Raw genomic sequence first — 25,038 nt, 5'->3', positions numbered from 1 at the left:
AAAAATTCAATGAACTCGGCAGAGGGACAGATCGCCTTTTCTCAAATAGGCCTTTAGTGGGGTAAAATGGAACACAGGGTCTATCATCCTCTGCAGTGAAAAACCCAAAGCAATCAATTACATATAGATATAAAATAAACACCAATTAATCACAATCATAAAATGAGGCATTGTCTATATACAGAAACACTAAGTTAAAGTATTCCAGGCTATGCGTTCATTAAGCCCTCTACGGGCAACTGTGCTTAGCTTATAAATCCAAGATACCTCTAAGCGTGAAAGGGCTTTTATACGGTCATTACCCCTATTCAATAAGTTAATGTGATCGATCATTTGATATCGCAAAGTAGGTAGCGATTTGTTACAATCCCTAAAGTGTGCAGCAACAGGCTGATCCATTGACTTACCAGCCAAAGCTACTTAATACACATAACGATGTAAAGCCATGCGTTCTTTGAATTTCCTGGTCGTCATGCCTACATAAGCCGCAAGGGCAAATTATTATGTAGACATATTTGGTGTCACAAGTCAAAATATGTTTTATATAATAAACCTTTTATCTATGAGGATGTTTAAGAGTTGGGCAGCACGGATGATGTAATGGTTAGATCATGGGTTCGATCCCCACCATGGCCCTAACAGTGCGTAGTTTGTATATTATCCCCGTGCTTGTGTGGGTTTCCTCCAGGTACTACGGTTTCCTCCCACAATCTAAAAATATACAGGTAGGTTAATTGGCTTACAACAAAATTAACCCTAGAATGTGTGTGTACCTACATGTGGTAGGGAATATAGATTGTAAGTTCCACTGGGGCAGGGACTGATGTGAATGTTCAACTATGCTCTGTAAAGCTCTGCAGAGTATGTATGCGCTATATAAGAAACTGATAATAAATAAATTAAGAGTTACCTTGGAGATGTTATCAAAGTCAGTTATGTCTGTGACTAGTATATCATTAAGGTTTATACCTCTTTTAAAGCACGCTTAACTTTATGAAAACAAGGCAGCTCTTTATCGAACGCTATGATAGGCCACAATACTTTGCTTGCAATAGGTAAAAGAGGGCTTGAGGTGTCAAAGGTAGAGATAAAAGGAAATCCAGCTTCCTTAAGCTTATGTACAGTATATAATAAATCTGCCTGATTCAATTTTAACACCTTCTCTTTAGCTGCCAAAAGTGGATTCATTTTTGTAACCGCGGTCATGGAATTTCAGAATAATGGAATCAAGTTGCTCATGTAACTCAGTAACATCACTACAGATTCTAGCTGCTCTCACCATCTGAGAATACCCTAATCCACGGGTTCCCAATCTTTTTTTGAATCACGGCACCCTAGAGTATCAGAATTTTTTCATGGCACCCCTAGGTCAAAAAAATGTCTGTACACATTTTATGATTGCCAGCCATCAGCACTGGTTTTGCTCACTAATAATAACCATTAATAATTTGAGTTGGTCCTGGACCACCAACCCAGGGTACCTCTGCATGTGTCCCGAGGCACCCCAGGGAGCCGTGGCACACAGTTTCCTCTCTTTAAGGAGGTCAGACTGTGGATGCTAGACTGTAATAAGGTGTTACGATCCATAGGCTTATAGAAAATAGATGTCACAATGGAGCCATAAATCAATTTCATTGAAACATCCAAAGAACTCCATTTGTAGGTTAATTTAATTGGAGAGGACATATCATTGATAGATGCCGTCATGGTAACAAATGAATCAGACCCACCATTTCATAAAGTAAAGTGTCCCCCAGCTGTGGCATGATAACGCTGGCTGTTGGAGCCCGGTGCTGGTTCCAAAATATGGGGGACCTACAGTTTTTTCTTCCGTATTTTTGGAGCCAGGACCAGTCCAAGAGCCCGGGCTGGTTTCAGAAATACAGACTGGGCTTGTTTGGAACCCATTTTTTTTTTTTTTTTTGGACAGAACCATGCACAGATCTCACTGCTCTGTGTATGTTTCTCTTTCAATGGTCCTGGTGACACAGCTCAACACTGGGATGTAGGAGGGTCCGAAGGAGCCAGGCACCTATCCTAAAGTTTTAGAGGGTAGGCTCCTCCCCTACTGCATCCCTGGACTCTTCAGTTCGTGTTAGGTGCCCACTGGAGTGGGTGCTATTCTAAAGGGCTGCAGGAGCAGCCGAAGAATTAGAGTAGTTAGGGGATTTTTATTATTTTATTAACTTTTACCCTAGCTAGGTAGGCACAGTGTGAGGATTCTCATAGTGAATCCTCACACTGCTTGCGCAACAGGAGCTGACAGAAGCGCGTCCTGTCAGCTCACTGTGCACAGGGGAGACACTGTCTGGTCTCCCTGTGCAGCGCTTATAGCCTTTTCTAAAAGGCTGCCTGGGCTCCGGAGTACCCTGAAACCGGCTCCACGTTTAGGTGGGGATCATGGGGGACAGGCGCTCCGTGATGGCGGCGGCCATTTTATGCGGAGCTTACACGCTGAGCTCCTAGATGAGAGGACAGCAGCGTTGTGACAGGCATGTTCCAAGTGATCCCCATTTGAGGGGGAGACACTGGAACTAGGAAATCCTACCTAAGGAGCGGCTTGCTGGGGGTGGTTGGCGCCAAAAGGTCACGGACCCCGCAGCAGCAGGGACCTGTGGTCTCTTCCTTCACTCTGACTTTGGCGCCTTTCAGAACGCTTGCAGCGGAGCTGAGCTGGCTTACTGATCCTGGCAGAGTGACTTGGATTTCCTGGGCATCGCTTCCCCGCAGTTGAAACCAACAGACAGATAAGTGACTGGGTGCATTGCTCTGTATAAACGCTTGTACATTGTTTGCACTGTGTATACTATAGATATACATTTATCACTTGCATCATGTCTGAGCATCAGGCTGTGGTTTTGGGGGAGGGAGCCCTTAATGCACTGAGCGCGTGCAATGTTTGCACACAAAAGTTTGTCCCTGAGCAGATGGCCAAGGGGGGCTTATGTATTACTTGCGCTGATGTGAGACCCATGGGCAGTGATCCCCATAGGGCAGAGCATATGGAACCTGCGTGGGCCAGGGCCCTAGGCAGGTCAGTAAACGCTTTGGTGCAGCTTTTGGACAGGCAGAGTGATGGGCTGGTAGAATCACAGAGACCTATGCCATCATCTCAGCAGTCGTCTGGCTCCTTGCCTCTTACCCAGGCAGATCCTGCACTTATCCAGGTGATGCAGGATACTGCAAAAGGGATTAACAGGTTCAGTGAAATGCTGGACAAAATGGATGATGTGGCAGGGACCCCTAGAAGGTCTTATGCTTTAACTACTGTGGTAGATGAAGAGGAAGGAGAGTATACTGACATCCCCTGGGATCAGGGTGATGATTTGGAAGAGAACTCTGCTGCTGGTATAGAGGATCTCATTGTAGCTGTGAAGCAGGCTTTAAAGCTGACTGTGGAGGATAAGACTCCTGTTAAAGGTGTTTTTAAGCGACAGCGGAAGGAGGCTGTTACTTTTCCTTCAGATGAGGGGTTACAGGAATTGCTAGAAGGGGCTTGGAAAACTCCTGATAAGAGGCTTCAGATGCCAAAACGATTCCTTAATCTGTACCCCATGCCAGAGTCTCATGCGGAGCTCTGGGAAAGGGTCCCAGTTGTGGACGCTTCAGTGGCACGTTTGTCCAAGGCTACTGTATTACCAGTACAAGGCGGTGCAGCTTTTAAAGATTCTGTGGATAAAAAGCTGGAGGGAAACCTCAAGGCTATCTTTGAAGGGGTGGGGTTTACCTTACGACCCCTTATTGCTTCAGCCTGGGTTTCTAAGGCCATGATAGAGTGGGCTGGTGAATTATGCACCATGCTGCAGGCTGACCCTGGTGCATTACTGCTTGCAGAAAAGATTAAGGCAGCAGCAGAATATGCAGTTGAAGCAGAGGAGGAAGCTATTAAAATGGCAACCAGAGTGTCCACAGTCTCCATTAATGCCAGGAGAGTGCTTTGGCTTAAAGCCTGGGAAGCAGACAATGAGTCCAAGAAGGCTCTGGAAACATTAGCCTTCAAAGGAAAGGTACTCTTTGGTACCGAATTAGAGGAGATTATAAAACAGGCCACAGGCGGCAAAAGTACATTCCTGCCGGCCTCCTCAGCAAAGCAGACGTCCAGATTTTCTGCTTTTAAGCCGTCCTTTCGGCCCTCCCCTAGAGGTGGTGCGTCCTTTCGAGGACAGTCTTTCAGGGGAAGGTTTCAGCCCTCTAGAGGCAAGACACAAAAGTCAAAATTTGGCTCTTTTCACAAGAAGCCTGCCAATAAAGGAGAGGATAAACCCTCTGCATGACTGTCAGGGGCTTTGCCCGACAGTGACAAAAGTGGGCGGGCGTCTCACACTCTTCAGGGACGCTTGGGCTTCTCTAGACCAGGATGCCTGGGTGCTAGACATCATAACACAGGGTTACAAAATCCCTTTCAGAGGGCCACCTCCGAAGAGGTTCATTCCCACATCCTTACCAAAGGAGGCACGGCTGCGTACAGCTCTTGTGAGAGCAGCGCACTCCCTTTTGGAAAAAGGGGTGGTGACACTAGTCCCCAAGACAGAGTGGAAGAAAGGCTTTTACTCCACGCTGTTCCTGGTGCCCAAACCAGACGGGTCTTTCAGACCAATACTAAATTTGAAGTCTCTAAATGTTCATTTATGGGTAGACCATTTCAAAATGGAGTCTCTACGGTCAGTACTCCTGAGTCTGGACCAGGGAGAATTTTTGGCGTCCATGGATGTCCAGGACGCATATTTGCACGTTCCTATACACCCGGAGCATCAGACCTTGTTGAGGTTTGCCATAGGAGACCTGCATTTACAATTCCGGGCGTTACCCTTTGGGCTAGCAACCGCGCCAAGGGTATTCACAAAGATAATGTCAGTAATGGCGGCGGTGCTGAGGCTCAGGGGAATCACAGTAATACCCTATTTGGACGATCTCCTGTTCAAAGCAGAGTCAGCAGCCATGCTGCAGAGTCACTTGGCAAAGGCCATCAGTTTTTTGCAGGCTCACGGCTGGATTTTAAATTTGCAAAAATCTCAGTTGGTACCGTCACAAAGGCTCCAATTCTTGGGAGTCATACTGGACACCCATCTTCATCGGGTATTCCTCCCGGAGGTAAAGGCCAGGGATCTGGTCACCCTAGTCCAGGAGATTCTCAGGGCTCAGAGCATTTCAGTATGGAGGTGCCTCAAGCTCCTGGGGAAGATGGTGGCGTCATTCGAGACGCTTCAATTTGCCAGGTTCCACTCTCGGAGGTTCCAATGGAACATTTTGTCAGCTTGGTCAGGAAACACTTTGACCATGAAATCCGAGATGATAGTGCTGTCTTCGGACACCCGAGAATCCTTGAAATGGTGGACAGAAGTAGATTCCCTTCAATGGGGTCGGTCATTACAGACCTGGGACTGGTTGATAGTAACTACCGACGCCAGTCTCAGGGGCTGGGGGGCAATAGTCCTGGATCTCAGGCTTCAGGGCCTGTGGACGGCAGAAGAATCAGCGTTACCAATCAACATCTTGGAGCTGAGAGCTGTCTGGAAAGTCATTTCCTTGGCGGGAGACAGGTTACAGAACCTCCCTTTGAGGATTCAGACCGACAATGCCACAGCTGTGGCGTATCTGAATCACCAGGGAGGTACACGCAGCAGATTGGCCATGTGGGAGGTATCCAGAATCTTCCTATGGGCGGAACAGAATGTTCCAGCTGTATCGGCTATATTCATCCCAGGAATAGAGAATATAGAAGCCGACTTCCTGAGCAGGGAGGAGCTCAAGGAAGGGGAATGGAGCTTACACCCTCAGGTGTTTCACCAAATCACTTCGATGTGGGGAACTCCGGATGTGGACCTGATGGCATCCAGGATCAACCGTCAAGTGCCCAGGTTCTATGCCAGAACAAGGGATCCACTAGCGGAGGCAGTGGATGCCATGACTATTCACTGGCAGGGAGATCTCCTTTATGCATTCCCACCAGTACCAATGTTACCGAGACTTCTGAAGAAAATACAGGGGCAGAAGGTTCCAGTGATCTTAGTGGCCCCGGATTGGCCAAGGAGATCCTGGTACTCGAGGCTTCAGAGGTTGTCTGTGGACTCATGGCGTCTACCTCTGAGACCAGACCTTCTAAGACAAGGCCCATTCAATCACCTGGATTCAGATCGATTGATTTTGACGGCCTGGCTATTGAAACCACCATTTTGAAAAGAAAAGGGTTTTCTGAGGCAGTAGTACAGACTATGATAAAAGCCAGAAAAGCTGTATCTTCGGCAAATTATTATAGAGTCTGGAAGACTTACATTCGATGGTGTGAGAGAAGAAAGGCTCATACATCTCATTTTAAGCTATCAAGAATGATGGAATTCTTACAAGATGGTTTTTCATCGGGCCTAAGCCTTCAGTCACTGAAGGTGCAGATTTCGGCCTTGTCCATCTATTTCCAGAAAAAGATAGCCATTTTGCCGGAAATTCAAACCTTTTTACAAGGAGTATCCAGGTTGAAACCTCCATACAAGCAACCAGTAGCACCTTGGGATCTATCACTGGTTTTGGAATGCCTTCAAAAGGCACCTTTTGAACCTTTAAGGTCGGCTGACTTTAAGTTTCTCACGTGGAAGCTAGTGTTTTTGTTAGCAGTAGCATCTGCTAAAAGAGTTTCAGAATTGGGAGCTTTGTCATGTAAATCTCCCTTCTTAATTTTTCATGATGACAGGGCTGTTTTAAGAACAGTGCCTCAGTTTTTACCGAAGGTGGTATCTACCTTCCATTTAAATCAGGAGATAGTTCTACCTGTGTTTCAACCCCCAGAGGGTTCTAAGAAAAGGGACAAGTTGAGAACTTTGGATGTTGTGCGTGCCTTACGCATATATGTGGACAGAGTGAAGAGTGTCAGGAAGACTGACACATTGTTGGTATTGTATGACGTACACAAAATTGGTTGGCCTGCATCTAAGCAGACTATTGCTAGGTGGTTGCGGTCTATGATAGCCTTTGCATACACCAAAGTGGGTAGACCAGTACCGGCCAAAATAAATGCGCATACCACCAGGTCAGTTGCCACCTCTTGGGCGGTTCGACATGGGGCCACAGCTGAGCAGGTTTGCAGAGCTGCCACTTGGTCATCTGTTCACACATTTGCCAAATTCTATAGATTCCATGAGTTCGCGTCGGAGGACGCATCATTCGGGCGAGCAGTGCTGAGAGCTGCAGACCTGAGCGTACCCTCCCAAAGGACCGGCTCTGGAACGTCCCAGTGTTGAGCTGTGTCACCAGGACCATTGAAAGAGAAAAAGGGATTTTTGTAAGAACTTACCGTTCGAATCCCTTTCTCTGATATGGTCCTGGTGACACAGCGATCCCTCCCTTACGCTCAGTAAGTATGCCAGAAGTTTCATGATGTTCATGTTAAAATGGTTAAAAGTTAACAGTTTTCTGTTATAAAATGTGCATATAATATGTGCAGGCGTTTGTACTGAGTTAATGTATTCCAGTGGCTTTGAAAGATGAACTGAAGAGTCCAGGGATGCAGTAGGGGAGGAGCCTACCCTCTAAAACTTTAGGATAGGTGCCTGGCTCCTTCGGACCCTCCTACATCCCAGTGTTGAGCTGTGTCACCAGGACCATATCAGAGAAAGGGATTCGAACGGTAAGTTCTTACAAAAATCCCTTTTTCTGTCAAATTCAACAGTCTCAACCTGGTCTATTTGTTTTGCCTTTTTTTGGTCTTGAAAAAGTTTCCATACTTATCGGAAACGAAACGCGTTGACGTCACTCCTAACTTCCTGTCTGGTCTCTGATGTCTCCCTCTACTAACCAAGTGTCAGCCAGCCCACCCTTTCACTATTGAGTGTGGCATTCTGTCCGTCAGATCCCGGCACTTCACAAAATTACTGCCACTTAAACACACAGCCGCTTCCAGTTTGACGGATAACATCGCAGCACTTGCCGCGGCATCTGCCGCAAAACATAGGCGCCAACTAGCCCATGCTCGCCCTACCCTGGAAACTGTCGATTCCGCTTTTCTGCTGCTGAGAAATTATACAGCCGCCCTGGCTCAGCTACAATGCAGCAATTACAGCAGAATACGGGGTAAGCTCAAATAACCCTAATATATTTCTCATCGTGGAACCATTGTGGGTGAGAGACTTTGTCCATTCTACTCTGAATGCTATTTAAGCAGCTTATTGATGAACTAACAGCCTTTATTGCAAATTGCGTGTTTTGCTTACATGCTAATTGGCTCAATTAACTCTTTCCGGCTTACTAATATTAAATATTAAACAAAGACTGCTTATCTCTTTGCTGACACCTGTTCGGGACTGTTTTTTACTCTTGGAGACAACTTTATAAACATACACCATGCATCTGCTAATTAAGTGGATCTATTTCAACTAACCTACTAATTAAATATTGTGGATTTTCACCCTATATCTCCTATAAAGATCTATTGGATATTATAATTGATTCCCGGAGACCATGACGTATATGCATTATTCCTTATTGTAGTTATTTATTGGATACTTTTCTTGTATGTGCTATAAAGCTTTTTTAGTCTTGTTTTATGTTTGTTTATTTTAAATATATTTTCTCTTTCGTCCAGTCCGGTGACACAGCTAACCTTGGGATTTAGGAGGGTACGCAGGAGCCAGGCACCTATTGCTGAAAGCTTTCCACTGGATACAGGCTCCTCCCCTTCTGCATCCCATCATACTTCAGTTCGTTTTAGGTGCCCGCAGGAGTGGGTGCTATGCTCATCGGCTGCTACTGCAGCCGGCTTTTTTCTGGATTAGATTAGCTAGGTTTTTCTTATTTTATTAATTTAGTGTTTTAGTGCAGATTTTTTTCCAGTGTGCTGCTTCTGACAAGAAGCGCTGCACACTGACCGTGCAGCAGAGGCTGACAGAAGCGCGTCCTGTCAGCGTACTGTGTGCAGGGGTGGGCTGTCTGCACCCACTGCACAGCACATTACCCCAGCAAAGGGTTTGCCTGGGCCCTGGGAGCATCTGGAACCGGCTCCTTGTCTAGAAGGGGATCGTGGGGGAAGGACCTCCCGCGGTGATGGGCGCCATCTTGGAAGGGTTTTTGGCAGACTGAAATCCCTGCAAGGGAAGTGAAGTCTACTACAGGTGTCCAGAGCAGCTGGATGACTCCAAGTGATCCCGGCAAGAGGGGGAGGCACATGGAGGTGAGAAGAAACTACTGTAGGAGCGACTAAAGTGGGAAAAGGCGCCAATACTGGCTTCCTACCCCGCTGAAGCAGGGAGTTGGTCCCTTCCTACTCTGTGTGCGGGTGCCATTTTCTCTCCACAGCTGCGGAGCTGAAGTCTTGCTGAACTTTTTCAAGTACACCGAGTGCATTTCTCCTGGAATTGCGATCCCCGCTGATGCTGAGTCGCCTACAGCAAGCAAGACAGATAAATACACTGTATATACTGCCTTGTACTTAGTCTGACATTGTGCATCGTGGGTTTAACATGACTGACACAGGTGACATTGCTGCTGCTGCTGTGGATTGGGAGGGGGGCATGTTATTAAACTGCAGTGTTTGCGGGGTTAATTTATCATGTGAACAGATGGACCACGGGGACCTTTGCCCTGCTTGTGAATCTGTGCCCAGCAATGTGCATGCCTAGGGGTCTGAGCAACCCGAACCAGCGTGGGCTGCAGCGTGGGTGAGGTCTATGAATGCCTTGGTAGAGACCCTTAATAGGCAAAAGGATACCTTTTATTACGTCTCCTGGCCCTAGCTCTTCCTCCCAAACTTCTATGGGATCCATTGCTCCTGCGCAAGGGGACCCCTTATTGCTGCAGGTCATACAGGACATTGCACAGTGATACATAAAATGAATGCTCTTATGGAAACATTTTCAAAAACCCCTGAGAGCCCTTCCTCTTTGTGCCTTCAGCTACACCTCCTCTGTTACCGGTAGATTCAGATGATGATGGTGTTTGTACAGATGATTTATCTGGGGATCTTAGGGAAGAGGCTGATGCTTCTGTCCCAGGGATTGAGGATTTAATCCTGGCTGTGAAAAAGGCATTGGATTTGTCAGAGGAGGACAAAGTAGTAGTAGTAGTAGTAGTACGTTTATTTACAAGGCGCCGCAAAGTGTCCGCAGCGCCGTACATAGCAAACAAAAAAATTACGAGGTAACGTACAGGGTGTGTTGAAAAATACAGTATAAATAGGGGTATAGCTGGTAGAACTAAAATCAGCATCAGTTTAGAAGTAGGTGTGGAAATTGTCGAGGAGACTGAAGATGAAGTAGAGGAAGGGAAGAACAGGACAGGAGCACAGGTGAGGTAAAGAGGTAGGGTGAGTACGTGAGGAAGGAGGGCCCTACTCATAAGAGTTAACATACTAAAAATAGGTGGGTGGACGAACGAAAAACAATAGGATAAGTAGGAATGGAGGGGAATGGAGGCAGGATAAGAGGATCAAAAGAGGTTAGGAGGAGGGATAGGCTAGTCGAAAAAAGTGGGTTTTGAGGGAGCGCTTGAAGGAGGGAATCAGAAAGCCTGATGGGTGGCGGGAGGTTGTTCCAGTGCAGGGGGGCAGCGCGAGAGAAGTCTTGGACACGGGAGTGGGAGGAGGTGATTAGGTGAGAGGTCAGTCGGCGGTCAGTGATGGAGCGAAGAGGACGGGATGGAGTGTGGATAGAGATCAGTGAAGAGAGGTAAGGAGCGGTGGAGGAGGAGAGAGCCTTGTAGGTGGTGGTGAGGAGTTTAAAGAGAACTCGGAAAGGAATGGGGAGCCAGTGAAGAGATAGACAGAGGGGGGAGGAGGAGGTAGAGCGGTGGGAGAGGAAGATGAGCCTAGCAGCAGCGTTGAGAATGGATTGGAGAGGTGCGAGGCGGGTGAGAGGTAGCCCAGAGAGAAGGATGTTGCAGTAGTCAAGGCGGGAGATGACAAGAGAGTGAATGAGAATTTTGGTCGCGTCAGTGGAGAGGAATGGTCTGATGCGTGAGATGTTGCGTAGGTGAAAGCGGCAAGACTGTGAGAGAGCACGAATGTGGGGGGTGAAAGTGAGGGAGGAGTCAATGATGACACCGAGGCAGCGCGTTTGGTCGGTGGAGGTGATCTCGGTTTCACCAATACTGATGGAGATAGTGGGAGAAGAGGGGATATTCGGGGGATGGAAGATTAGAAGTTCAGTTTTAGCCATGTTTAGCTTCAGGAAGCGTTGGGTCATCCAGGCTGAGATGGCCGTGAGGCATTCAGAGACCTTGGACAGGAGTGATGGGGATAGGTCGGGGGAAGAGAGATAGATTAGGGTATCATCAGCATAAAGGTGGTAATGAAAACCATAGGAGCTGATGAGGGTGCCCAGAGAGGTGGTGTAGAGAGAGAAGAGGAGAGGGCCAAGGACAGACCCTTGGGGAACACCGACTGGCTGCGGGGTACAGGCTCATTGTATTTTTAAGAGAATCTGTGACCTTTCCTTCGGATGCCGGTATAGTCTCCTTGTTGGGGGAAGCTTGGAAAGTACCTGATAAAAAGGTGTCTATGTCCAAGAGATATGCAAATATGTATCCCATGCCTGAAGAGCATGTGAAGTTGTGGGAGAAAGTCCCGTTGGTAGATGCCCCCGTGGCTGGATTGTCAAAGGCTAAGGCATTGCCGGTTCAGGGTGGTGCAGCCTTTAAGGATCCAGTGGATAAGAACGCGGAAGGATGCCTTAAAGCAGTTTTTGTGGGAGTGGGATATACACTCCCCCCATTATTGCCTCAGCTTGAGTAGCAAAAGCTATGATAAAAATGGGCTGAGGCTTTGGGAGATCAGCTGCGGCCTGATTCTGAGGCGTTTATACTGGCAGAGAAACTCAGATGTGCAGCAGAGTACATCACTGTGGCTGGGGAAGAAGGCGTTAAAGGTTTCCGCCACTTATGTGTCTGCTAGGCGAGCCCTCTGGCTGAAGGCCTGGGATGCAGACAGTGAATCAACGGTAGAGGTCTCAGAGTGGGGGTCGCCTCCAGCAGTATCGGGACAAGTGGAATATTACGACCTGAGACCCTTGGGTCCTTTCTATTGTCACAAATGGTCATCAGATAAATGTCAGGGGGAATCCTCCAAGGAGATTCCTGCCTACTCCTTTACCAAGGGAAGCCAATTCCCGCACGGTCCTTTTGGGAGCGGCCTTGGCTCTCAGGGAAAAAGGGGTTGTGGTCCCGGTCCCTCAGGAGGAACACAAGAAGGGTTTTTATTCAATACTCTTCTTGGTGCCCAAACCAGACGGTTCAATCAGACCTATACTAAATTTGAAGTCTTTAAACCAACACCTTTGGGTGGATCACTTCCGCATGGAGTCTCTCCGCTCAGTGCTTGGCAGCATAGAGCCAGGGGAATTTTTAGCGTCCGTACACATTCAGATTGCATATCTACACATACCCATATGCAAAGATGCAAAGAACATCAGTCTTTACTGTGCTTTGCGATAGGGGAGACTCATCTGCAGTTCCAGGCCCTACCCTTTGGTCTGGCTACAGCGCCAAGGGTATTCACAAAGGTGATGGCAGTTATGGCTACTTCACTGAGACTAAGAGGCATTGTGATTATCCGGTACTTGTGTAGTTTCACGGCGCCAGCATGGCCCCGTGCGTCTGAGTCCCCTTGCGGGGCTCGCTTCGCTCGCCCACGCTGCGGGCTCGGTGGCTCGCTACACTCGACACGCTATTTAAAATCAACTCCATGCCTACATGGATAGTGGAGGTATGAACTATCCATGTTGGCATGGAGTTAAGTTACTTTTTTAACATAGTTTGTGGCGAGCGTAGAGCCCGGAAGTAGCACGGCGCGAAACTACACAAGTACCGATTATCCCCTACTTGGACGATCTGCTATTCAAAGCAGAGTCAGAAGACAAGTTGCTGGAACATCTATCAATAGCGACACAGTTCTTACAGGACATGGGATGGGTGCTAAATCTGACCAAATCCCATTTGATTCCCTCTCAGAGATTGCAGTTTCTGGGGGTATAGGACATAGAGAGGTTGCAGCTAGGGCGGTCACTCCGCTCTTGGGACTGGGTGGTGATAACGACCGAAGCCAGTCTCAGGGGTTGGGGGGCAGTTGCCCTTCACCATCAGTTGCGGGGTCTGTGGTCCATACAGGAATCCAGACTTCGAGCAGTCTGGACGACACTCCAACAAGCCGAGGATTGTCTGAGGGGCCTTCCGATCAGAGTGCAGTCGGACAACGCCACAGCAGTGGCCTACCTGAATCATCAGGGCGGAATCTCGCAGCAGGAAGGTGATGCAGGAAGTCTCGCAGATCTTCTCCTGGGCAGAAATCAACATTCCAGTTCTGTCTGCTGTCTTCATTCTGGGGATCCGGAATGTTGAGGCGGATTTTCTTCAGCAGGGGGGATCTGCTGGAGGGGGAATGGTCATTACATCCGGAGGTATTTCAGGAGATTGTGAGTCGCTGGGGGCTCCCAGAAGTGGATCTAATGGCATCCAGGAACAACTGTCAGGTTCCAAAATTCTGTTCCAGGACCAGGGACCCAACCGCTTGGGCGGTAGATGCCATGACGGTTCCGTGGCACTTTCACCTGGTCTACATTTTTCCTCCGTTCCCAGTGATACCACGTTTATTAAGAAGGCCTGGCTTTTGAGACCACCTTATTGAAAAAGAAGGGTCTCTCTGAAGCAGTTGTCCAGACTATGCTTAGGGCTCGTAAGCCAGTCTCAGCTGCTAATTATCACCGAGTCTGGAAAGTTTACATCAGGTGGTGTGAGCTTCAAAAAGTACACACCTCCATGTTCAAGGTGTCTAGATTATTGGAGTTCCTGCAGGACGATTTTTCATCTGGACTGGGTTTACAGTCCCTGAAAGTACAGCTTTCTGCTCTGTCCATCTTCTTCCAGAAGAAGATAGTCTTTTTACCTGAAGTCCAAACCTTCCTACAGGGTGTTACCAGGTTAAAACCACCATACAGGCACCCGGTGGCACCTTGGGATTTATCGTTGGTTCTGTCGGTGTTACAGACTCCTCCTTTTAAACCATTAAGGTCGGCCGACCTTAAGTATGTTTCTTGGAAACTGACATTTTTGTTAGCCATTGTTTCGGAGTTAGGAGCATTGTCCTGTAAATCTCCACATTAAATTTTTCATGAAGATAGGGCTGTGCTTCGAACAGTACCTATGTTTTTACCCAAAGTGATTTCTTCTTTACATTTAAACCAGGAGATTGTGCTCCCGATGTTTTCCCCTCCAGAAGGGGCAAAAATTAGGGACAAATTAAGAAAGTTGGACGTAGTTCGCGCCTTGCGAATTTACGTTGAAAGGGTAAAGGACATCCGCAAAACAGATCTGTTGTTGGTGGCTAAGGTCAGTAATTGTCTTTGCATACACCAAGGTAGGTAGACCTGTTCCTTTTCGTTTAATGCCCATACCACCAGGTCAGTTGCTTCCTCTTGGGCTGTGCGTCATGGGGCTACGGCGGAGCAGTTGTGCAGGGCTGCCACTTGGTCCTCTGTTCACACCTTTACCAAATTTTACAGGTTTCATGAGTTTGTGTCGGAGGACGCTTCATTTGTACGGGCAGTGATGAGAACTGGCAATCTGAGCGTACCCTCCCATAGTACCGGCTCGTGAACGTCCCAAGGTTAGCTGTGTCACCAGACTGGACGAAAGAGAAAAGGGGATTTTTGTAAGAATTTACCGTTCAAACCCCTTTCTCTGAGTCCAGTCTGGTGACACAGCGATCCCTCCCCTATGCTCAGTAAGTCATACTGTTCATGTGTGTCATGTTATGGTTATATGATTGTGCATATAGGGTGTGGTATAGTGTTCTGACAGTCAGGATCCCGACAGTCATTGGCCCGACGTCGGGATCCCGACTGCCCGGACTCAGACAGCATGGTGAGCACAACAAAGCCCCTTGCAGACACGGTGGCTCGCTACGCTCACCACCTATTCTATTCTCCCTCTATGGGGGTTGTGGACCCCCACGAGGGAAAATAGCAGATGGCCATCGGGCATCTGCCTGTCGCGTTTTGCCAGTCGGGATCCCGACGTCGGATAAATGACTGACTGGATCCCGACTGTCGGGACCGCATCCGGCACCCGGGAATGGTGACATTTGCGAATTGTATACTTTATAATGGGAAAACATCTGGATGCAAATTGTAATGTGGGATTTTTTTTATATATTTTTTTTGCACATAAAATGTGCAAATTAAGTGGGGTATTCAATCCCCACCGCTATATTTATTAAATAGCGGCAGGCGCCTACTCAATGCTTACTTGCCCAACAGCATTGAAGAGGCAGATCTACAGAATGGGCTCGCCTTTAAAAGCTGTTGTGCCCGTTTTGTCGATAAAGGATGTGAATTGCCGAGACTCGACAATCCACAGCCGTTTACCTGGTCACGCCCCCTTTTCGACGATCGCCAAGTGGGATATTGAATCCCGCCCGGCGATATGCTGTAGAGCAAATTTAAAATGGGCCAGGGTCACGACAGTCGGGATGGATCGATAGTCATGACACGGGATTGAATACCCCCTCAGACGTTTTTTTTTAAACCAAAAATCAGACCTGTCTGAAAAAAAAATTGGGTACTTGTTTCCTAGCACTGCGCCCATCGCATCGCATACCATAAGGCATACGATGGTATGCGATGCGATGTTAGCCGATGTTATACAATTTTAAATTGTATACCATCGTATGGCATATACAATGGTATACGATTTTAAATTGTATAAGCACCCTAATGGGTGTTTTCAATGTTAAATGTGCCCCCTATAAGAGAAATAATGTATAAGCACCATAATAGGTGCTTACAATGTTAAAAGCACCCGTACTATCAACGCCAACCCGAAGCGTGGCGAGCGCAGCGAGCCCGCGTCCTCTGACCTTTTCATACCCCCACTATACACATTGGCGTGGAGTTGATTTTATATAGTGTGGCGAGCGGACGCGGAATACATGTGAGGTCATGCGTGTTCCCTCGCTGCGCTCGCCGCGCTTCGGGCTCGGTGGCTCGCTGCGATTGTCACACTATATAAAATCATCTCCACGCTGACGTGGATAGTGGGGGTAGGAAAAGGTCGGAGGACGCGTACCGCTGCCCCTCGCGATAGTGGCGGTGGCGTGGGAGTGCATTTAACATTGTAAGCACCTATTACGGTGCTTATACAATTAAAAATCGTATAGGGGGACCATTTAACATTGAAAAAACCCATTAGGGTGCTTATACAATTTAAAATTTGCATTGCATTGCATGCCATATACAATGGTATACAATTTAAAATTGAATACAATGCCATACGACTGAATATCGTGGGCGTCTTGCTAGGAAACAAGTACCAAAAATTGCACCCTATTACATTTCGCCCTAGGTATCTCATTTTTTTTTTCTATTGGTCAATGTGTTTTTTCCATGACTGGGCCAATCTGTTTGATTTGTATTTCCTATGGAAGCCATTGTGTGTGTGTGTGTGTGTTTGTTTGTTTTTTTCTGTGGGTGCATTGTGTGTTTTTTTTTTTTCCACCATGGGGCCAAATGTGTTTTTTTCATTGTCGGGGACAATGTGTCTGTGTTTGTGTATATATTAGGGATGTGCACCGCCCACTTTTCGTAGTTCTGGGTTCTGATTACCTTCAGGTTTTGGGTTCTGATTTTTTAAGCATAAAAATTGTTAAAATTGCAGATTTTTTTTTAGCTTTTTAAATTCCTATGCTATTATTAACCTGAATAACATTAATTTCCAGTCTATTCTGAACACCTCATAATATTGTTTTTAGGCCAAAAGGTTGTACAGAGGTAGCTGGATGACTATGATAAGCAGCACAAACACATGGCCCATCTAGGAGTGGCACTGCAGTGGCAGACAGGATAGCAGTTTGAAAAACTAGGCCCCAAAGAGCACATAATTCAAAGAAAAAAGAGGCGCAAGATGGAATTGTCCCTGTGACCTCCCACTCACCCTTATGTTGCGGAAATAAGCCGGTATCCAGACTGATCATAGACTGACTCATGGCAGACAGTCATATGGTCGACCACTTATGATCGACAGGGTCAAAATGTCGACAGTCAAAAGGTCGACAGGGTCAAAAGGTGGACATGAAAAAGTTCGACATGCATTTTTTACTAAATTTTCACATGTGCCGACAGGTATTTCATGCCCTTCCATCCTCTAGGGCATGGGACGAGAATAAAATAGTGTGCGGAGCACAGCGAGGCACCGAGCTCGAAGCATGACGAGTGCATCGAGACATGCGAGGGTACGCGGTATACTTAGACAGTGTCTATGTCGACATAGACACCCTAAAAACATTAAAAACTCATGATGACCTTTTGACCATGTCGGCCTTTTAGACCCTGTCGACCTTTTTACCCTGTCTACCATTAGTGGTTGACCATATGTCTATGATGAGTCAGTCTATGTTTTATACCATAACCATATAGGACATGCACACTTTAACAAAGCAATAATTTTTTCAATGGGGACAGCATCCAATGCAGTGACAGTAGACATGTCAAATGTCCAATATCACTCTTGCCTGCCCTGCATCCCTGGCAGTGGGTCGTTTAGGAAATCTTAGATGTTTCCCCGCAGCCACAGGTGTTGGAGAAAATGAAGGAGGAGCTTTGGCCTTGTCACGGTCCACTTTAGATGACAATCTCCTGATCAGCAGGTCTTTGCACTTTTGTAGACTTGTGTCTGCCGGAAACAGAGACCCAACATACGCTTTAAACCAACGTTCCAGCAAGGTGGCCAAATGTATTCCTCTGACTTTAACAGACTGAACACCAACATATCCTGGCAAAACGCATGGGAGGGCTTCATCCACAAGAGCTACATGCTTTGTGGAATCGCAACGCTTTAGTTCCTCCTTCACTTTCTCCAGCTGCTTCTGCAACAGCTTGATCAGGGGAATCACCTGACTCAAGCTGGCAGTGTTGGAACTGACTTCACATGTGGCAAGTTCAAAAGGCTGGAGAACCTTGCACAACACGGAAATCAGCCTCCACTGCGCTTGAGTCAGGTGCATCCCCGCTTCTCTGCGTATGTCGTAGTTGGCTGTGTAGGCTTGACTGGACTTTTGCTGCTCCTACATCCTCTGCAGCATATAGAAGGTGGAGTTCCAGTGCATCACAACCTCTTGTTTAAGGTGATGGCAGAGCAGGTTGAGGAGTTTTTGCTGCCACTCCAGCCTTCGGCAGGCAGTGGCAGAATGCCGAACGTGTCCATAAATTTTGCGGACCACCGCAAGCATCTCCTGCACGCTCCTGTCACTTCTGATGAAATGCTGCACCACCACATTTACTGTGTAAATGTGTAATGCCCGTACAATGTTACTGGTGTTGTCCGACACCACAAATTCCAATGAGAGTCTAAGTGGGGTAAGCCACTGCAAGATGATTTCCCTCAGTTTCTCTAAGAGGTTGTCGGCGTTGTGCCTCTCGCTGAAACTGGTTATACACAGCGTAGCCTGCCCTGGAAGGAGCTGGTGTGCAGGAGATGCTGTTGCTGCAGAAGTTGATGCATCTACCCAATTGGCTGTCAGTCATATAGTCCTTGTCCACATGTACGTGGTTAAGTGGACAGTGGGTTCAACAGCATTTTTCAGACCAATGAGGTTGCTTTTTCGTATTTCTCTGTACATCCCGGGTATTGCCTGCCTAGTGAAGTGGAATCTAGACAGGATTTGGTACTGGGGACACAATACCTCCATCAACCGTCTAAATCCCACTCCACTGATGGCGGACACCGGATGCACGTCTAACACCAACATAGCTGTCAAGGCAGCAATTATCCGCTTTGCCATAGGATGACTGCTGTCGTACTTCATCCTCATGGCAAACGACTGTTGGATGGTCAATTGCTTAGTGAAAGACGTAGCGGTCTTACGACTTCCCCTCTGGGAAGATGACCAACTCCCAGCAGCAGCGACAGTAGTAGGCGTAGAGCTGCAGGATCCTCCAGAAGAAGTCTGGTCTCCCTGCGCAGTGCTTCTGTCTTACCATGACTGGAGGCTTCCTGGGCCCAGGAGACCCCTGCACCGGCTCCCCGCAGGGGGGGATCGTAGGGAATGGGGTTCCCGCGATGGCGCCGCCATCTTGGACGGGTTTACAGGCTGGACTAAGGGAGGAGGGCGCAGCCTTGTCACAGGAGCTCAATTAGTGGGCGCTTCCAAGTGATCCGCATAGGAGGGGGAGGCAATAGGAAGAGGAGAAGGACACTACAGGAGCGGACCACAGGGGGCAGAAGGCGCCAAAAACCATCTGGGACCCCGCTGTGGCAGGGACATTGGTCTCTCCCTGCACTCTGGATTCTGGCACCTTTAGAAACAGGAAGCTGCAGAGCTGAAGGTTTTCCTGGGCCATGTGATCCCCCGCTGATCAGAGGGTCCTCTGGCAGACAGGATAAGTACACAGCATACTTCTCTCAGTATTGTACGCCTGACATTTTGCACTGTGTTGTTTTTGGTTAAACATGACAGACAGGCATTCTGCAGGTTTGGGGGAGGGGACGCTGGCTTTATCTTGCTGTAAAATGTGGATACTGAGGAGAAGATGTGAACAAGAACAGTATGGTGTTCATTCAGATGACATTGTTAATTCAGCACCTGGTATTGGAGATTTAATCTTGTCAGTAAAACAGGCATTAAATTTATCTGTAGAGGATAAGTCTCCTGCTCAAGGGGTTTTCAAAAGGCAACGCAGGGATGCAGTCACTTTTCCCTCTGACGAGGGAATGCAGGATTTGTTAAGCAGGGCTTGGAAGACTCCTGACAAACTTCAGATGCCTAAAAGGTTTTTGAGCTTGTACCCCATGCCTGTCACGATCCGGGTATTAAAGAAAACCATCTTACCTGCTAAGAGCCTGCGCAGGCTCAGCTTGCGTTACAAGTTCCGATACAGCCGGCATCCTGAGCGCAGTGTGCCTCCATGTCAGTCATCTGGCAGTCCTCTCAGCGCTGCTGAGTCTGCGGCTGCGCGGTGCACCACTCTCCTCACCCGCAGTAACAGTATCCTTTGCCCTGCAAGTTCCGTGACAGACGCCATTGCTCCCAGCCACAAGCATGGTGTTTCCAAACACACTTTCCCGCCTTAGCCAGACATGGTGGCTGCCATGATGTTGTCAGTCACATGTCTGGTTCATCCAATCCGGCAATGAGTTGATCTCCCAGGTTACCTGGCCGCCAATCCAGGCCAAGCCATGGGTATAAGTATCCTGGGAGCTCTCATCTCATTGCTAGTGATTCATTTGTCATCCTGCTATGCAAGTGTTTGTCTGCTGGTATTCTCTTCCTGCTGCAGTGTTCCATCCAGGTGCTCCGGGCTGCCGTGTCCATCCGGGCTCACCATCGCCTGTGTCCATCCGGGCTCACCATCGCCTGTGTCCATCCGGGCTCACCATCGCCTGTGTCCATCCGGGCTCACCATCGCCTGTGATATCGGGGACACCATCGCCTGTGATATCGGGGTCACCATCGCCTGTGTCCAAGCCGGGTCTCCTGTCCTGTGCCATCCAGGTCCCCTGTGACGTCACCTGTGATTCCACCTGCCGCAGATCCACTTACCAGCTTCAGCCTAGCTCCGATGTTCTGCCATCGATCCTGACCGATACTCCGGTTATCCGTTCCATCCGGATTCCACAGCTTCCATCACCTCCGCATCCCTGGTCCGATACTCCGGATACCATACTCCATCCGATGTTCCACCATCGAATCCATATCGGTGCAAGTAGTTCCGTTTCACATTATCAGTGACTGTCATTTACCATTCCATCTGGTTACCAACTGCTTGTACCATCTTCCTTCAATAAACCTGTTGTATTTTACCAGCTGCCTGATTCTTCCTCTGGGTGCACTGTCGTGCTCATATGCACAAGGGTCTCCTACAGCCTGCCCGGTTCCAATACCGATCTAGACCCCCACCAGAGGTCTTTGTCTCGCCGACTCAGACCCCTGGTGTGACAATGCCAGAGGAGCACGTTAAATTGTGGGAAAAAGTTCCCTTAGTGGATGCTCCAGTAGCTAAACTTTCAAAAGCCACACTTTTACCTGTTCAGGGTGGAGCGGCTTTTAAGGATCTGTAATATGCACGGTAGGTTCAGATCTTTATCCGGGGTATTGGGAGACAACAGTTAGACACAGATGCAGCGAAATGGATGCAAATCAACGGTTCTGTTTATTTCACGCAATCTTGCAGAACAATGGTAACGCTAGAGGCCCACGACTGGGCTGTTACTGTAAGGTCACTTGCACAATCTAATATCTACATTACTTAACTGTACGCTTTATACATCAACGGTACTGACAATACGAATTACCTTGAAACAATACTAATAATGCCGTTTGTACACTATTAATGCAGTGATAGAAATGGTACCGGTACCCAAGTATTGTTCCCGAACCGAGTCTAGGGCTCGGCCTGTGCACAGGGATGAATGTACAATTTCTCAGATGCCAACCTGGCCTTCCTATGGATCAGTAGCCAGGGTTAATAGGAATTAGGCCTTCCTATGGATCAATAGCCTGAGTTAGCAGGAGTAAGGCCTTCATACGGATCAATAGCCTGAGTTAGCAGATTGGGACTGACCAGGGTGAAGCTCTCCTTCACGGGCAGTGAACCACTGGGACCTAGTCCATCCCGGCTAAGTGACGGCATCTATATTTCTAAGCAGAAAGGGTCCCTCTGTCTGGGGTCAATGGGAAGGTAGGCTCTCCCTCATCTCACAAAAAGTGCTGAGCTGCATTGGGCACAAAGGGGCCACTTTTCAAGGGACAAGGGCCCTTCTCATTCTCAGATGACTGCCTCTTGGCACTGGTCCCCTATTTCAGAATAAAGGGGGGGGGGGAAGTCCCTATGTAACTTGCCCTGCAGCTGCGGGGCTTTGCAGAATGTCCCCACCCTGCACATATACACCCGGGTGGCACCAGGGCCCCACTCACGGTTCTGTTGGCTGTAATGACACAGTTGCGGCACCTCACTCCTGCCACCTTGCTCTGTTATCCTTTGGCTGCCGCTGACGTCACTTGCTCCCGCTGCCGGCTGGTGCTGACATTACTTGAGGCTCTGGCACTGCCGTGTGCCGTCCCCGCTCCCAGCACCCAGTCAGTGCTGTGTGGCTTGGCAGGGTGCTTGGACTGCTCTGTCCCTACAGTTACAATCAGCCCTCTCCAGCCGCAGTGTCTCCCGCCCTCTTCACAGGGCACACTCCTCCTCACTCCCCGTGCTGTCTCCGTCCCCACGCTCTCAGGTGACCCCTGACCCTGCTGGCTCCGAACTTTCCTGCGCCGCTGTCTTGGTGCCCGGCGCGGCCGTGACGTCACTCTCCTCCCACGGCCGACCCCGACACACACTTCTGCCGGCTCCTGCGTCCTCCTCTCCACCCGGCAGAGCCACCCTCTCCTCACGTGAACTCCCCTCCTGCCCCCCGACCTTGTAACAGTAATCGGGTTGATTCTACACACCCTGCCTAGGGGCACCCGCTGCAGGGTGCCACAGATCCAGTTGATAAAAAACTGGAGGGCTGTTTAAAATCCATTTTTGAAGGTGTAGGTTATTCTCTCAGACCGGTCATTGCTTCCGCATAGGTATCCAAAGCTATGATAGCGTGGGCAAATGCAAATTTGTGGGTGTTTACAGAATGACAAAGAGGCTATGGCTTTGGCTGAAAAGCTTAAAGCGGCTGCAAAATATACCTGTGAGGCTGGCGAGGAAGCAGTTAAAATGCTTTATAATATTTCTGCTGTGTCTGTGTATGCCAGAAGAGTTTTATGGCTAAAAGCATGGGAGACTGATAGTGAATCCAAAAAATCCCTAGAAGCTCTGGCCTTTAAAGGATAATTGTTATTTGGCTCAGAATTGGAAGCCATTATAAAACAGGCCACAGGTGGCAAAAGCACTTTTCTCCCTACATCAGGGACAAAACATACCGCTTCCAGGTTTGCAGCCTTTCGGCCTTCATTTCGACCATCACCTAGAGGAAGTTTGTCCTCCAGAGGTAATTCCTCCAAGGGTCGTTTTAATGCAGGGAGAGTAAAAAAGTACCTCTGCAATCAGTGTGGGGGGTCGCCTCTTGCAGTACCGGGACGTATGGCCCTTGTTGGACAGGACCCTTGGGTCCTAAATAAAGTGTCCCAGGGTTACAGGATCAATTTGATGGGCCCCCCTCCAAAAATATTTTTACCTACCCCATTGCCCAGGGAAGCTCGCCTCAGAACTGCCCTTTTGGGGGAAAGAAAGTTGGGGTTTTACTCAATTATTTTCTTGGTGCCCAAACCAGACAATTCATTCAGACCAATCTTAAATCTGAAGTCCTTAAATCAACACCTGTGGGTGGTCCATTTCAAGATGGAATCCCTGAGATCAGTTCTGTTGAGCCTGGAGCAAGGGGAGTTTTTAGCGTCCATGGATATTCAGGACGCATATTTACACGTCCCCATTTGCAAAGAACATCAATCATTGCTGCGTTTTGCAATAAAAAATCTACATCTACAATTTCAGGCTCTGCCTTTCGGGCTGGCTACAGCCCCAAGGGTGTTCACATTACAGGGCATAGTGGTCATTCCATATTTGGACGATCTGTTGTTCAAGGCAGAGTTGGCTGAGAAACTACAACAAAACTTGACGGTGGCCATCCAGTTCTTTCAAGCCCACAGGTGGATCCTAAATCTGCAGAAGTCACATTTGTGTCCTACACAGACTCTTCAGTTCCTGGGGGTCAAAATGGATACTCGTTTACACCGGGTGTTCCTTCCGGAAGCGAATGCGGCGGACATTTGTCAGTTGGTAGGGAATATTCTAAAATCTCCTGTACCATCGGTATGGCAGTGCCTAAAATGCTGGGCAAGATGGTTGCAACTTTCGAAACCCTACAATTTGCCCGGCTCCATTCTCGAACATTCCAGTGGAATGTTCTGGCTTGTTGGTCAGGGGATCCCAAAACCATGAAGTTGGAAAAAGTAATCTTATCTCCAGAAACAAGGACTTCACTACTTTGGTGAACAGACATGGACCCGCTTCAGTGGGGTCGCTCTCTCCTATCATGGGAGTGGCTAGTGGTGACCACAGACGCCAGTCTCCAGGGTTGGGGAGTAGTTGTTCTGGATTTGAGGCTTCAGGGCTTGTGGTCCAGAGCAGAATCTCTGTTACCAATCAATGTATTGGAATTGCGGGCGGTGTGGCAAACACTGTTGCAGGCAGAGGACAGACTGAAGGGATATCCCCTCCGCATACAGTCAGATTCTGGGCGAGGACCAGGGATCCTCTGGCTTGGGCAGTGGATGCCATGACGGTGCCCTGGCACTTTGAACTGGCTTACATGTTCCTACCATTCCTGATGATTGCCAGAGTGCTAAAGAGAGGAAAGCACAGGGAATAACGGTAGTATTGATAGCACCGGATTGGCCAAAAAGTTTGTGGTTCTCAGCATTCAGAAGTTGTCGAAACAGTCGTGGCGTCTTCCTCTGTGACCAGATTTACTTCAGCAAGGTCCATTTTATCATCAGGACCTAGCTCGTCTCAATTTTAACAGCTTGGCTATTGAGACCTTCATTTTAAAGAAGAAGTGGTTCTCAGAAGCAGTCATTTCTAGTATGAAAAATTATAGGAAACCAGTTTCTTCGAAGAATTCCTACAGGGTTTGGAAGATCTATATTAGATGGTGTGAACGTCAAAAGGTTCACACTTCCAGATTCAAGACTTCCAGAATTCTGGAATTCCTACAGGATGGTTTCTCTTCTGGACTGAGTCTTCAGTCTTTAAAAGTCCAGATTTCGGCTTTATCTATTTATTTCCAGAGAAGAGTAGCATTGCTACCGGAGGTACAGACATTTCTTCAGGGAGTGATTCGGCTGAAGCCTCCCTATAAGCATCCTGTAGCACCATGGGATTTATCTTTGGTGTTGGCTGTTTTACAGAAACCTCTATTTGAGCCTTTACGATCGGCTGATCTAAAATTCCTTACTTGGAAATTGACTTTTTTTGTTGGCCATCGCCTCGGCGATGCGGGTCTCTGAATTGGGAGCATTATCTCGTAAGACTCCATTTTTGGTTTTTCATGATGATAGGGCTGTGCTTAGAACAGTCCCCAAGTTTTTACCTA

The 25,038-nt window shown here is 48.0% G+C and overlaps 1 protein-coding gene across 3 annotated transcripts in view; it reads left to right on the top strand.

Moving 5' to 3' along the window:
• The window catches only part of ANGPTL4 (angiopoietin like 4), a 183,471-nt gene that overhangs the window by 45,596 nt on the left and 112,837 nt on the right, over positions 1-25,038 (top strand). Inside the window, exon 4 of one of the 3 annotated variants that reach the window (XM_083179322.1) lies at positions 20,244-20,766. The exons of the other annotated variants lie outside the window; for them this stretch is intronic. Coding sequence (XP_083035448.1) covers positions 20,244-20,695 — 452 coding nt within the window. The 3' untranslated portion in view covers positions 20,696-20,766. Of the gene's footprint in view, positions 1-20,243; positions 20,767-25,038 lie in introns of those variants that run through there. 3 annotated transcript variants of the gene reach the window in all.

This window comes from Crinia signifera, chromosome 1 (genome assembly GCF_055691185.1).
Source record: "Crinia signifera chromosome 1, ASM5569118v1, whole genome shotgun sequence".
NCBI classification, from domain to species: domain Eukaryota; kingdom Metazoa; phylum Chordata; class Amphibia; order Anura; family Myobatrachidae; genus Crinia; species Crinia signifera.
This window is presented reverse-complemented; position numbering and strand designations above follow the sequence as displayed.